Raw genomic sequence first — 15,651 nt, 5'->3', positions numbered from 1 at the left:
ATAATTGTATAAAAAAAAATGACAAGGTTGAGAAACTGAGGATGGTGAGATGAATTGAAGAAAGTAATTGTTGTGTGGCTTTAGCTCCATGCCAATGGAAGAAGGTTCCTTTTGGTTTTCCTGTGTGTTTATATCTTGTTTTTAATCATTGCTAAAGTAAACAATGTCGTCCTCCGATAAATCCATCTTTCCTTTGTGTCGTCTACGATTCACATGCGTCCGATCAGGTTCCTCTCGAAAATTAGACAGATTTGTTCTTCCAACACATATTCATAGCCAAACAGACTACAATAATGTAACTGATTCTACGTATAATTCTGAAAGTGCTCATGCAAAAATAATCGAAGAGGGGTTAGACTGATGACACTTATGTTTTTGGGCTCCCTAACCATAACTCATAAAACGAATATTGACGAAGAGAGAGAATCGAACACAAGATCGCATGCGAAGAGATAAACGTCATTAAACGCCACAAATAAAATGCAAGGTAAAAAAATGTAAACAATGTAATTCATTTGTTACATTTGGCTGGGGTTCACTTCTGAGTGGTTAAAACTATTTCTCATAACTACAAACAGTTATTTCCTACGGAGCGTTGATTACGATGAAAGTTACAAATCTTGGATCTTTGTAAATCTACAAAGCTGATAGTAGCTAGTCGAGTCACTTAACAGTACATTCTGATGATATTCTTCTTCACTTATAAGTGAATTCGACATCAAATTAGGTTACCCATTGTGTGGCTTAAACTATTTTCCCCCTCCCATTAGTGTAAAAATATATCCTTGTACTCAGGAAAAGAAAAAAAAAAAAAAAAGATAGTAGCTAGTCGAACATTGTGGGGAGTCGGCTCTTCGGCTTTCCCATTTGGCCAAGCACGTTTCTCCTGTGCTGCCGATCATTCTTGTCTTCTGCTGTAAAAATGGATCTTCGAGACATAATTGGCGTTGCACTAGTCATTACTTACGTACATGACGTCCTCCTTTAATATGTTCATCTTCCCTTTGTCTCTTCTACCGTTTACTTGTGTCCGATCAGGTTCCCCTCGCTGAAAACAACACAGATTTAACACACAGCAAATGCAAACAGACTACAATAATGGTAACAGCAACACAGTAATGAAAAATCGCATCGGGGTACTACAAGCGTGCGCTCACGCTCGCTCACCTTCCTCAAGACAAATGCCAAATAGAGATAAGCTACTTCCCATTCGTCTTTCGATAGTGTGCCTGGATATTGACAAGCGGAATGAGATGCATTATCAGACACAAGCAACCGAAACCATATTTTCACAGTTGATAGGCAACAAACTTACTTTGATCTTGGTTACCATCACCTAATGCACCAAGCCTCCGCATTAACTCCACAAATTCTGGTTTTTTCATATACTCATGCACAAATTCGTGGTTGTTCTTCATGAAAACTAGCTCCATATCATACTGCAAAAGGTGAATTCATTCATATGAATACGAGAAGATTCTTAGCCTAACAAATAGGAAAACGTTCCAGATAGCTCCCATCACATAGCAGTGTGTGCTTCTGAATGCACTTCTGTCACCGTTTGTGCTGATAACCTTAATAGCAATTTCAAGAGGATGAAAGAAGAAAGTATACCTCTTCAACCAGCGATTTGAAAACATGAAAGGGGACAATCCATTCCGGGCAATCAACAGCATCCTCCAGGTGAAACTTGTACTTGATACCAAAGGGGCTCGAAGACTTGAATTTCTGCAATCATACAACAAGTATTTGTCAAATTAGGAATAATTACAAATAGTTTATAGATTCTAATGTCTCGGGTTGGAGAATAGCCAAATTGAAAAACAACGCATCTGAGTAAAGTCATACCTTTTCAGAAAAGTCATCATCAAAACGTATCCAGTAGACGCTATTACCAAAGACCAATCCTTCAGCTGGACATCACAATGAAAATAGGATCTCCCATAAATAATGGTTAAAGTAGTCTGCTATGCCCAAGAATCTTAATGCTAAACATAAGAGAATGAAATGGGAAATACATATTTCTAATGAATTTCACCATCTACTCACCCGGAGAGAAAATATTGCTTATGAGACAAATGACAGTTATCAGAGTGAAATTTGTTTCCTTTTCGTAGGTCACAGTTTAACATGACTCTCAAAGGAAATGAATCAACAAGGAATAAAATAAACCTTCTCTAAGCTTTTTGATAATCACATTCGCATCGGGCATTGTTCCAATAAAAGTACCGCCAGGTCGCAGTAAAGCCGATACATTAGCCAAGGCTCGCCGCGCACGTGCCTCAGTAGACCAGGAATAATGCAAGGCAAACTGCAAAATAAAATGTGTTTTAATGGGTCAGTTTCAAAGGCTTTCCTCCCCTCAAATCTTTTAATTACTATACAGTATAAGGTAGAAACTAGAAAGCCATTAGTGCCCGAGAGGCTCACCTGGCAACTGACAACATCAAAGGGGGCATCGTCAGCCAGGACTTTATCCAGGCGAACCTGAAACCATGCAAATACATAGCATTAATAATCATATGGTATACAAGCACCACACAGCGTTTCCACATATGCTGCTTCCTAATGGCTTCTTTGTTGATAGAGTGAAGCAAAAGCAAGCTCCCTAGGAACAAAACAATGGCTTAGTTAGCAGCTATTAAATTTGCAATTACCTCATAGCAATCTCCACACATAAGATGCGCAGGAAATGTAAACTTTTTACGACGCTGATGATGGTCGGCATCGCCATTGTAACGGGTACGACAATCTTCTATCTGTACAAATATTTGAACACAACAACAAGATGGTTGATGACGGCACACTTTTAAAAATAATAACACTGTGGGCAAGAGGCTGACAACAAAAATGACTTCCAACTAAGGTCATGAGAAAAAATGTCACTCATTTTTCATCGGACAAATACATACACAAAAAGAATATTTCATACATGAAAGAGAAGGATGACATTCAAAAAGATCTTTACTGTCATAAAAACTGGGAAATCTATCACTACATGATGAGATGGTGCAAATAAAAGAAAAACTAAAAGTAAATCACAAGCAAAGAAAAAACAGAAGTTGCTTAGGTCGGAAAAATAGCCTTAAACCCTCTCAAGTCTCAACTCACCTACGGAACAATACCATATCATCCTAACCTAGATTTGTCCACATGACACAGTTCGCCAAACTCATACCTCGTTTGACAAGGAAAATACTTTCCTTCCATACCAAATAAAAACTAAACAACTATCGAAAATAAAATTTTTCCCAAACATTAATGAATTGAATAGAGGACACTTCACAATAGCAATAATGTAAGACAAATATAAGTCAATAAGTACTAATGCAAATTTTCCAACGTTGATGAAAAGAATAGATGACAATTCACAAAAGCTATAATGTCAGGCAACTAGAAGTCTATTACTACTGGTGCAAAATTACACATCCTGAAATGTAGGTTAGTGGTTGTGTAGAAATACAGCAAAAAATGGTCCTCGAATCAATTTTTCTACTCCATTAAAAGATAAATAGTTGACTACGATGAAGAGCTTAAAACAGACCCAACAAAGCTTTTATCAAAAAGAAAAATGATAACAAATAAGGTAAGTATAACCAAATTTAAGTACTTACCGAGCCTTCAGCGATATCAATTCCAACATAATACGCAATTTTAGCCTTGTCCCATTTGATGAGATCACCTCCCTAGCCAATAGAATACATTCAAAAGAGAACGTTTAGCGGAAGGAAGGGTAAGAGAAAATATACAAATGAACCAGCAATACCTTGCCACATGCAAGATCCAGGACAGCATCTCCTCTATGAGCATATAGCTGGATTAAAACACTCTTAATCTGGTCAACAGGATAAGGAACTATAATCAACTAAAAAGTAAGGAGTGTGATCAAACCATTTTGCAGTATTTAGAAGACTAAAAGACAAACCCAATTGTTAAGCTTCTTTAAATGGATGATTGGACTCGCTTCTCGTTCTTCTAGAGTTTGATTCGTCCTTGCACTGTAATGATCGGCCACTTTACGTGCGAATTTTTTTGTGGTTTCATCCTCCAAGAACTCTGAATCACCTAAGACCACAACGTAATAAACCATGATTAGAAAAACATGAAGATATATTGTCCTTTGTTGGCTATTACACACACATAGACAAAAAAGAAAACATACATATTTGCTTTCCTTTGTTTCTGCTATAAAATATAGTAAGAAATAGAAAATTCAAAATTTTAGTCACATTCCCTTCTTCTCAGTTTCCTCTGTTACAAAATAAGTTGGGGAACTAAAACTCCCAGGTTCCAATTAATCACCCTAGTAATCAGGCACACAAAATAATTGAATAAAGGGTAAATTGGCAATCCAAAACACGAACAAATAAGAAAAAAAAGGTTCAAACTTGTACAATTCTCTTCAAATTCCTTCACTTCATCAGCAAAAACCCACAAAACCCAGATCCAAAAACTCCCAAAATAACCAAAAAGAATGCGAATTCAGCACAAGGAATCACAAATCCGAACCAGAAAACAAAAGGGTTTATGTCATTTACCTTCTGGGTTGTGTTTGAATCTCGATTGGGGAGGCCCGAGAGAGGTGGAGGACGATTCGGAGTACCCTCGTTTCATGGGCAAGAATCGAAATAGCACCGGCACACTAGTCTGCGAGGAAGAACCGAATGCAGGCACAAAATTAGAGCTTTGATAACAAGAAGCAAAGGGAAGCGAAACAGGGACAGACGGCAACGTTATTTTTGTTTCTATTTGTTGTGTTTAATAATTATTTATTAGTGAGGTGAGATTTGAGAGAGACAAGGAATGAAGGAGAAAGGATTGATAGGTAGCTTTGAGTGGTGTTTTTATGTATCAGATTTTTATGTCCGCAGGTTGTATGGACCTCGCATTTGGGACCGCTTTCAGAATATATCCTTTCGCTTTTACCGTTTTGTTATAAACATGTCAACAAAAGTTCCGGGTGCTTCTTTAGAGCATCTCTAAACCAGGTGAAATTTTTAGTGTGTCGAGAATAGTTTGTTATACTAAATGCATAATTTAATTATTTAAATTTTTAATCAATTGTATTATTACATATAGGATACCAATTGTGTTTTTAATATACTAAAAATTTTCCCTTGAAGAAGATGTCAAATACAAAACATTAAATTTAAATTTGACGCCTTATCAAAATTTTCTAAGTCCACCCAAATGTCATAATGTTTGATTTTATATTATTTTCTTTTGTCATATACTTATATTTATGAGTTATTTATTAAAGAAGGTGGAAATTAACAATTACAAAGAAACCAAATAGGGTAATACTAGGGAAACCAACTACATAGACCAAAGTTTGTAAACCAACATGACATGATTATTGATGATTGAATTATTACTTAATTGTTAATTAACGTGCTTATTTCTAATTGACAGGGTTCAAATATTTTGTAACCAAAACCCTATGCCTCTTTGTGACCTATCTTATTTGTTGACACTTGACTCTTCATTTAAACCTCACTTAACAGTATTAACCTTTCAACTTATTTCCTCAATTAAAAAAAAAAAACTAGTGATAAATTAAGCCAAAGGAGATGTGTCACTCAAATAGATAGGGCACAAAGAGACCACACAAAAATTTGGTTGCATAAGATTTAAACTCCTATTGATTACACATCACATAGCTTGCATATTTGGTCTAAAATTTTGGTCTACCTAGCACTACTCAACCAAATAGGTTGTGTTTATTGTAGTCCTACTATTAATCAAATTAAAAATAATTTGGCATCAACCTCTCTTGCTATCATTTTTTAGGCTAGAAGCAACTCCTTCAAACCAAGTCAACATTTGGCTCGTCGGTTAGAGCCACTTTTACTACTAAAAATGTCTGTTTTTTGTCTATTTGACAGTTTTGACATCTTCTTTGGAGATAAAAGTCATTTCTATGACAACCAAAACACAAATATTTAAGTCAAACACAATCAAAATGCGTTTTTGATGTACACATTTTTTTTTGGCACTTTTGAATCCCCAAGGGTGTGTTTGTTTGCCCTCACTAGCTTTCATTGGACTGAACTGGATTAAGTGCTAGTCCAATCTCTTGTTTGTTAGCTGCATAGACTAAGTTTACTGAGACAAAGTGGGACTCGAATGGACTAAACGCTTCGTTAGCCGTTCTTAGCGAGACTTGTTGAAGCAGAGCGAACTACTAAGACCGCTTCGTCTCTCCTCACTTCGACCATCCCATCTGCTTCATTTTCCTCACTTTGCCCCTCCCATCTGCTTCATCTTCCTCGCTTCACCCATCCCACTGAGCGCGTCTCGAGTTTTTTGCCATTCGGAGTAAACCCAAGTACCATAACCCAATAGTCCCCAACGTTGAAGATCAGCAGTAGCAGCAGAAGCGGCAGCGACTTTGCTCTCAATGTTGAAGCTCGTCGTCACCATCTAATCTCTCCTCCATTCCTATTCATCTACAAGTTGTCCATTTCATAAGTTTTCATTTTCAAATACAGGGTTTCGTTATTATGCTTGAGATTTTTTAGATCCGTTTATAATATACCAGAGCCCATCGAGGGGGCATGAATCCCATAGAGGTTGATGCACTGACAGTGCCCCCATTTTCTCCCAAAACAAGAAAAAGAAAGTCCACAAAATAAGAATTAAAACTTTAATTAATCTAAAAAGATGAAAAATTTCACCCATTTATTATCTTCTTCTTTCCTTGCAAAACTTCAACTTTGTTCAGTCACCAACTACAGTTTTTGTCAAGCTATCGAAATCTTCTGTAGGTTAGTTAGGATAAAAATATTTGCTTAAAAAGCTCCAAGCTTTGTTTATCCAAATGCATTTTGTCCCGCGAATTATGTTTCTTAATTATATGTATGTATTATGTTTGGTTTCTAAGAAAATAAGAGATCATAAACTTGATTAATTGGATTCCAGGTTGATGTTTTGGCTAATTGCTTTCTACGTATTAATGTTGAAGATATAAGGAAAATAGGTAATTTAATTGGAAGCCTAGGAATTGAACTAGAATTAGAAGTTAGTCCAACTTTTTAGTCCGACACTACACCAAACGTTTTACTAAGTTAGTTTAATTTAGTCTAATCTAAGCCAGTCTAGCTTAATCCCTGAAACTAGTCCAGTTGAAGATAATCCGATGCAACAAACGCACCCCAAATGTCTATAGTAGCAAAACTCTAGTCAAATTTGAGCGATTATGATGTAGATCTTGTTTGGTAGATTAAGGCTCCAATTGCATGATGAATTAGTACTTGCAAAACTAGTGAGGGAAAATTAGATTTTTATCTCTTGCACCTTGACACCTCCTATTTGGATTAAGCCAGCAACTTATGCAAGTAACCCAAAACTAACACCATTCGGTACCTTGCTGAGGCTTTTCGCACAGCACAAACTACAATCTGTGCTCTTTCCTGACAACAATCTTATGCTGCGACAGTTCCAACCCCATCGTTTCCATTCTTGCCATGCTCTTTGGTTCTTTTCTCCAGAAATTATACATTTTTCATTTGTTCAAAAACACAATTAATTGAAAGTTTAATCGAAGCAATTGGGGTTGCAAAAAATTGCAATGTACTTTGTCGGATTGCCATCAATTTTGTGATGCTTGAATCTGAGTCCTGTTACGAACTTTCGAATCTGAGTCCTGTCGTTTTGAGCATATAATGTGGTGTATTGGTTTATGCCAACAAAGTCCATGGTTCCAATCAGGAATTTCTTGAGAAATCTCTGGTAATCTCTTACCTACAAGTATCTCCATTGAAAGAGGATATTCGCCAAAAAAATAGTGGATCAAGGAACCTGATTAACTTTTCCGTGTTACGCAAGTTTAAACACAATTTTCGGAATCTCCTAAACATGCTGCATAAAACATTTACAAAGAAGTTACCATCCCAATGAGAAATCAATTGCTCTATGCGCTACATCTATGTCCTCCTCTTTATCAGGTACATGCTCATACCATTTGACATCCAATGAATCCATTAAAAATAAGAAAAACCTAAGTTACATTTTCTTCTTTTTCTTTAACATACATCATAACGATTACTGTTTGAGTTAGGAAGTATAATCATACAGAGAAATGAGGGTACCTTGAAAAATTGCTGGTAATTATGATAAGTGGCAGCATGAGACAGGAGGATTTGTGCACAACAATGTACAATTCAGCAGATGAATTTCCCTTCTTACAAAATACATGACATAGAGGCTCGTTGGAGCGCGTTACCATGAGGCTCGTCGAAGGTGATCCAGTTCTTAAAGTTGTCGCCAAAAGTTTTGAAGCAGGTGAAGGCATAATGTTCGAAGTCTTTTCTGTATGTGAGTGAGGTAATGTCAAGTTTTTTCAGTATTTTACTTTTTTGCAGCTGTTTGATAATTACACTATCTTTACGCCCAACCACCCTTCATATCTGCATGCAAGCGTTAGCGGAAGATCCCGGTGTTTTTAAAGTTACAAAAAAAGGTTTGATCCTGATGGAAAAAAAGAGTAAATTGTACTAATGGTCTCTTAACTCTAATTTAATTGGAGCACCAGTCTCTCAACTAAAAATACATTACCATTGGTCCCTTAACTCATCAAAACGTGCAGCCATGGTCCCTCAACTTTAATCCAACTGGAGAAATGGTCCCTTAACTTTAACCCAATTGGAGCAATGGTCCTTCAACCTGAACCCAATTGCAGCAATGGTCCTTTCAACGTTACTCATTTTTTGACAAAATTATGACGAAGTTAATGAAAATGATCATAACCGCACATTTTGATAAGTTGAGAGACCCCAATTATAGCAATGGTCATTCCAACCTAACTTATTTTGACAAAATTCTGACGAAGTTGACGAAAATGACCATAGCTACACATCTTGATGAGTTAAGAGATCAATGTTAATGAATTTTAAGTTAAGTGACTATTGTTACCATTTACTTGAAAAAAATAGTTTGCCTTCAATAATGTTGTACTCAAGAAATATTTATTTTCTAAAAGTCTGTTATGCATTTAAATGGCGTTATAAAAGCCAAATTATATTCTTGTAATAAAATAAATTTGTTGTTTTGGGAAGAAACAGCTAGGGGTGTCCTATGATTGAAACTCATTAAACGTTGTCGAAACGTGAGAGTGATCAATTAGATAGAATAGTGTGGCAACATGTTGAACCTAAATGCAAAATCCCAAAACTCGAATGTAGAATAAAGAGGAAATATTTCTTAACCATTAGAATTAGAGAGTTTTAACGAAAAACCCACGATACTGTTCACTTTAACGAAAAATCATATTTTTACACTAAATTGTCAGTTATGGTATTATTCACTTTAGTCTTTATTTTGTTCTTATCATTAAAACTCAAAGTTTTCAAATTTTTTTCATTAGTTTTCTTTTAGAATTATAAACAATGCTAAAAAAAGATTCTCGATTGTCCCCTCTAGTCTTATGATATTGTTTGAGGTTCGTAACTAGACAAATGGCAGAGATTGGAGAGCCGGTTGGTGAAGTTGGTAAGCTCAGAACATAAAAAGACCTACTATTTACTATTTAGTACTATGATTTAATGGTATTCTTTTTCAAGACAAACGGGTCGATCAGATCGTACTGGATTCTTGAACCCAAGTCCAACTTTGAAGTGGTTGTTGCTTATTGGGCTCCCTCTTCGGCCTGAAATTTGTATAATTGTTGGACGAAAATATCCATATCCAATTTAACCATTTTTAGACCGTTACTCATTAGAAACGGATGCGAATATCGTAATTTCGCGAACCAGCTCTCCAATCTTCCTCAACCTCTCTCTAGAAAGCCAACATCGCGGGTTTAGCTAAAAGGGTTTTAGGCTATTTTGCAGCATAAACCCTCGAACGCAAAGACAATGGCTTTGACATTGAGAGCAGCGGCGGCCGCCGCGGCGGGGTCCACTCGCGGCTTGAGTCGGCTCTTCTCAACAAGTTTCATTCCCCCAATGAACTCTGCAACGCCCTCGGCTCGAGAGCAGGCTGAGCCGAGCACCAACCTCTTCGTCTCCGGTATCTCCCTCCCTTCCCCCTTTTCCCGTTTTCCCCCACATTTCCTTCATATTTGCCGATATATCTCTTATGGGTCGTCGGTTTTTTGGTCTATTTTTCTTTAATATGTAAAAAGCTCGCATCTTTGTGCCGCTTATTCAATGATTTTGGAGTTTATGAGTTTGTGGTTGCTGAGAAAATGCAGAAATAATTACAGGAAATCATAACCTTTTTGTTTTGTTTAGTATTTTCTTATTACTTGCAACCTAGAAACTGAACGCCCCCGCTTATTTGATTGGTTTGCTTACTTCTACAGTTTACCATTTTGTTTTTAGTTACAGAAACCCTAATTAGTTAGACTGTTGTTTTTCAATTTCCTTTTTTTTTTTTTTCTTTTTTTTTTCTTTATTTTTTGACAAACCAAACAGAGTGTTGCAGGGTTAAATTTTGCAACTTCTTAATTATAGACTCATATTAGATGTTGGATATGTTCGGTCCCTTTTGATAACTACTTTGTAATTAGTTTTCACTGTTGATGCTTGAAGAAGGCTGGTGGAGGGTTTGGTTTTAGTTTTCACCGTTTGATAACTATTTCGTTTTTGTACCTGTATATTTCTTCTACGCCTGTCTGACCATCCTTCCTCCACTTATGTATATCCCTCCATATCTCTCGTTTCTTCCTTGCATTTCCCCTCCATCTCTAACACAAAATGAAAACGAAAGATAAAAACTAAAAGTGGAATTGTTATTAAAGGGGCCAGAAATTTCGAGTTTTTGTTATCTCTTTCCTTGACATTAGTCGTTAATGTCAGGTATAATAGAAGGAATAAATAGTATCTTTTAAATGATTGTTTACTCCTCGGTCAATGTAATTTGTGAGTGTGCAAATGACTGATGTATTTAATGGGTATGAAATTGAATTTTGAAAATCCATGAACCACATGAATCACTTGATGCGAACAACGAATAGGCGACTCTTCATCAATGAGCTACTGTTTTGTTTCACATGGCCCGTCAGTCAGATGTATCTTCTATGATCTGTTCTGATCATCATTATTAATGGCTGGGAGTGAGAATTTATCTTTTAAGGCAACAATTTATTTTTGTTAATCACCTGAAGAGTTTCAGAAATGAACCGTGTGCCTTGATTATCTTGAGAGCTATTGCTCTGTCTTCCATTTATTTTTAGATTAACTTCTTCCATTTTTTCTTTAGTAGATAAGTGCCTCGCAGACTTCAGTAGGGTAGACTTAATCACACTTGAGAGTTCCCTTTTGATGTACTATGAATTTTATTAGGTCAGTTATCTGTTTGTTTTCAGGGCTCAGCAAACGTACTACTACAGAAAAACTACACGAAGCCTTTTCTCAGTTTGGTGAAGTAGTTCATGGTGTGTAGTTATTCTGTACAATTGTTACTTTTATTTAATATTTTCTTTTGTACATACTGATTACTGATTCTGTTCCGTTTACAGCTAGAGTGGTAACTGATCGGGTATCAGGATATTCTAAGGGATTTGGTTTTGTAAAGTATGCTACCTTAGAAGATGCTGCCAAAGGCATAGAGGGCATGGATGGAAAGGTCAGTTGATAGTATTCCTTGCATTGTTGGATATATTAGATACTACATGGTAAATTAGTACGAAAACACAATATTTCGGCAATTTTCAGCATGGCGTCTCCTAACCCAACAAAAGGGTTCTCCTTATTTGTTGGGTGGTCTATTTCCTATATTGACATCTCGAACTTCAGAACTGTAAAAATGAAAGATGCTTAACAAGTTGAAACTCTTGCTTCTAAAAAATAGTTTGCCAACTCTTCATGAAAACATTAATTAAAGAAAATTCCTTTTGAAAATGTTTTCAGTTACTTCCTGCCGGCTCAAGGCAAACAGAATGCACTTACTTTGCTTCCATTCAGAAGGAAGCTCTATGACTGATATGAGCACAATATAAGGAATTTCCAGTCGGAACCCTGATGATTGCATGAACTTAACATTCCAAGCACTGAAGCAGTTTTAGCATATTTAGTTTTCTTTCAAAGACATCTATCCTAAAAACCCAATACTTTTTTCTGACTACGAAAATGGTCACTTCCTCTAGGATAATTTGGTTGCACGTTCATCCCCTAACCTGCAAACCACATGGTCTGGTGTCCAAAGATCATTAGCCACCATAATGTCACGTTGTCCAAACTCATAAGTGCAGGAAGCTTTTACGAGTGTGAAAATAAGTATTTCATAATACAGAGGTTATGGTTATTCAGTTATCATGCATTGAACAAACAAATGTTATCGAGGCCTGTTTGGGAATTTACTTAAACTTTTAAGGCCCTTTAAATACGAAAGTTTCCAAGTTTTGATATGACCCTTTCTCTGGCACTTGTTGTACACACTTATCTATCTTGGAACTGAAGTTTTTGTTTTGTTTGTGCATAGTTTCTCGATGGTTGGGTCATATTTGCTGAATACGCAAGACCAAGACAGCCGCCTCCACCACCTCAGATCAATATGGCTTCTCCATATAGCCGTTATTAAATCCTGTATCCAGGGCGAGAAAGCTTGTCAGGTTAATAAATCCTGGAATTTATTGATCATACTTCATTTTTTGGTTCGAGGTTGGGTGGTCTTCATTGCCTGCGATTTCTGAAATGAAGTGGAGATTGTCCTAATCTGACCAATAAAGACAAGTCAAATGTAGTATAATTCGTATGTTTTTATTTGGTCTGCAAGACTGTTTGCTTTTGTAAACCTGTTGCGAAATTTCTTCTGATATATCATCTATTCTAAACCTCTTTTTGAACTTTAATTTTAATGACTTTGCTTGGTGGTTGTCTGGGATTGTGTTCTTTCGAAAAACTAATAATTAAGGTTCACCATCAGAGAGAGGTAGACGTTTAGGTATTGTTTATATTTAATTTTAAATAAAAATTTTAAAATGATTTTTGATCGTATAATAAATGATGAATGGGTATAATTAATTGATCTTCTAGATCCTCACAAAGAGAATATAGTTTGCCTCAATCCGCGGTTGTTGGAGGTTGTGGGCCTGAGCAACTTTTTATTTTGGGAAATTGATTTCTCCTCTTTTGATGATCATCCAAATTCTCCCTATTTCTCGCCATTGTGTTCTAGATTTCCATTGGCCCCAAATGAACCTCAAATCTCTGACCCATATTACAGATCTAGCCTTCAAGATTGTCTTTTGCTGTCAATTTGTCCGCCTTCGAATGAGAAGTCCAATTGAGCTATTGTGTCCACTGCTCACCTAGAGAACAAATCGTCGTTCATTCAGTTGAAGGTGTGTGAAATCAAGGCATTGGGTTATGTGCGGAGCTTTGCCCCACCCCCTTCTTTCGTTCTGAATTCTTATCCTACTTCTTTGGTGTGGGAACTGTGTTGTTGCTGGTCTTTTGGCAATGGATGTAGTTGTGAGGTTTGGTTGTTCTTTTCGGTTTGCAGGCTAATTGGTGATAATTTTCATGTTTGTTTTGTCTATTTTGATATTGTTGATATATGTGGTATAGAATTGTTATTATTTGGGGATTTTAAAGGTCTGTATATGGTATGATGTAGGGTGAACAACTGTTATTTTGTGGTGTGGAATTGGCGGTGTGGTTGGTCAACTACTTCTGGGTCCCAGGCAGTTGCGATGGGTCATCCCTTACCTAGGCTTCTAGGGCTTTCTCTACTAGCCACTTTTGGGTCTCTACTGTTTAAGCCCTTATGGAGGGGTTTTTTTATTTCTGGATTGCAACTTTTGCAATTGCCGTAAGAAAGAACTGATGAGTCAATATTATATTATATATTTTACCTTATTCTTAGTATAATTTGGTTATTATTTTGGTAGAATTTTGATACTTTGCTTTATATTTTCAATATAGGACATTCGACTTTCTTTAGAGCAAAACATGACCAAACAAATGAATTTTGGAGTTATTCAAATTGGAGGATGTTTGTGTGTTCCTTATTTTGTTCGTGTCAAAATTTCAGCAATTTATATAAAGCGGTTATTTTCTAACGATTAAATAAAGGAGCCGTGTGCGTTGTTGAAAAGTGTCGTTTCTGGGCTTAAATTGCGTTTTTGGAGCCCAAGATGACCTTAGATGGGTTCATGGCCTTTTAGAGAAGTGTTCAGAGTAGTCCAAACTTTAAATCCAGCTAGTTTGGCCCAATTTTGGAGCTGATATGTTGGGGTTCCAAGTAGGGCATACTTTAGGAAAACTTAATCTTTAAAGTATACATGTGTAATTCATAAGGAATTAGAAGAACTATGTACGATTGTTAGGGTGACGGTGGAACACTAGTGCTTTTCCAAATTTGTTTCTAAAAATCTTTTCTCTTTGATTTGTTTCCTTTTTAATTGGTTATTAGTTGCTTTCCCTAAACTATTTTTATTAAAATTCATTTTTATTATTTTTAAATTCAAAATCAACCTTTTTCAATCTTTACTTTCAGTTAATTAACTAGGATTGGGGTTTTTCATAAATTGTTTTAAATAATGCCTGCGGAAAACGACCTTGCTTGAGCCGTTTACCTCTAATTTTGCAGGTGGTAAAATCCTTATCAAGAACCATTACTCATGCTTTGTTTGCATAAGTGTCGTTTTCTTTCTATATGCTGGTCCTTTCTAGGGCTACGTTCTTTGTAATTTGTTTGCTGGGACTTTGTTTATGAATGTTTCTCTACATTTGACGAAAAAAAAAGGTTCACCAATTGTTATGTATCTTCAATTTATGCGACAGGTTTTCAGGTTCTCTGAACTTGAGGTTGATGCCTCGACAGGGTTTTGAGGCATCTGTGTAGAATTAATGTCTCGTCTAGTACATAGAAGTAGAACTAGTTGAATCGGTTTTAGTTCACTAGTTGAAATTATGAGTTCGAGTTCAATCCTAAGGTTGGGGTCTCGCTATGATGCGAGCTGTTCATTGTTATTGGGCTTTCCATGGGTCCAACTATAAGTTATGTGGCTTCCATCGTCAGCATTGTGCAATATCCGATTAGTGCTACTGATTGGCATTAAGCCTAAACTAGTACAGTAGTACTCAGTTCAGCGGAGGGTCCCCATTGTCTTCCCCATCGACGCCAAGTCCTCAGCCTCATTATAATTGTTGCCGCTAGTCCGAAGTCGGTAAATTAAGCAAGAATGGTCCCTCTTCTCGTGTTTCTCCTCGATGCCAAGTTGCTTAATTAGGCCATCCAAACCATCTTAGCTCCCGTCAAGGCGGCTTTGCCTTGCCTCGTTGAGATCATCTGGTGTGTTGCGATTGGTCGACCTGCATTATCCGAAACCAATCCTTTTCCAGTTGCAAGTTGTTGGGTAATTGTTGTAGAGTTAAACAAAATCTTTGCTTGCTTAGTCTTCTTTCAGTGTCATATTATGTATGATCTGGCATTTTTATAAGTTTTGTGTGTTTTGGTAGATGCATACACATGGTGGCTATAAATGCAGATGAATTTAACCAGAATAATACAAACCCTGATTCTGATAGCTGCTCCTGCCATTAACTACACCGGGGCAGGTGTGGCCTGAGTCAGCCAATAGCATTCACACAATTTCGTGAAATGGCCAAATGGCCATCGAGCACCGCCTTGTCATCGAAGCAACTCGAGAAAAATTGTGACAGTGAAGGTGACCAGACATCGGATATTTCTAAGTTAATGCCT

General features: G+C 36.6%; 2 protein-coding genes across 3 annotated transcripts; one reads left to right on the top strand and one right to left on the bottom strand.

Annotated features, from left to right (window-relative positions):
- Positions 1-488: 488 nt before the first annotated feature.
- On the bottom strand, positions 489-4,937 carry LOC137742258 (mRNA cap guanine-N(7) methyltransferase 1). 2 transcript variants are annotated; one of them, XM_068482076.2, is made up of 12 exons: positions 4,539-4,937; positions 3,926-4,065; positions 3,767-3,835; positions 3,615-3,686; positions 2,658-2,759; positions 2,431-2,487; positions 2,173-2,311; positions 1,849-1,913; positions 1,615-1,728; positions 1,316-1,439; positions 1,168-1,229; positions 489-1,048 (listed from the first exon to the last, which is right to left on the bottom strand). In XM_068482076.2, exons 1-12 carry the CDS (start codon positions 4,612-4,614, stop codon positions 953-955), a joined length of 1,116 nt encoding a protein of 371 aa, XP_068338177.2. In that variant the 5' UTR covers positions 4,615-4,937; the 3' UTR covers positions 489-952. The 2 variants fall into 2 exon arrangements, with proteins under 2 accessions (XP_068338177.2, XP_088535616.1); XM_088679490.1 differs by having other exon boundaries at positions 3,767-3,814; positions 4,539-4,766.
- Positions 4,938-9,744: 4,807 nt separating this feature from the next.
- Positions 9,745-12,793, top strand: LOC137742382 (organelle RRM domain-containing protein 2, mitochondrial). Its single transcript, XM_068482236.2, has 4 exons — positions 9,745-10,008; positions 11,309-11,377; positions 11,462-11,568; positions 12,424-12,793. Exons 1-4 carry the CDS (start codon positions 9,855-9,857, stop codon positions 12,520-12,522), a joined length of 429 nt encoding a protein of 142 aa, XP_068338337.1. The 5' UTR covers positions 9,745-9,854; the 3' UTR covers positions 12,523-12,793.
- The last annotated feature ends 2,858 nt before the right edge of the window (positions 12,794-15,651 follow it).

This window comes from Pyrus communis, chromosome 11 (assembly GCF_041283825.1).
Source record: "Pyrus communis isolate YQ-2024b chromosome 11, ASM4128382v1, whole genome shotgun sequence".
Classification (NCBI taxonomy): Eukaryota; Viridiplantae; Streptophyta; class Magnoliopsida; order Rosales; family Rosaceae; genus Pyrus; species Pyrus communis.
Note: the sequence above shows the minus strand (reverse complement) of the source record. Positions and strands in the feature narration are given on the sequence as shown.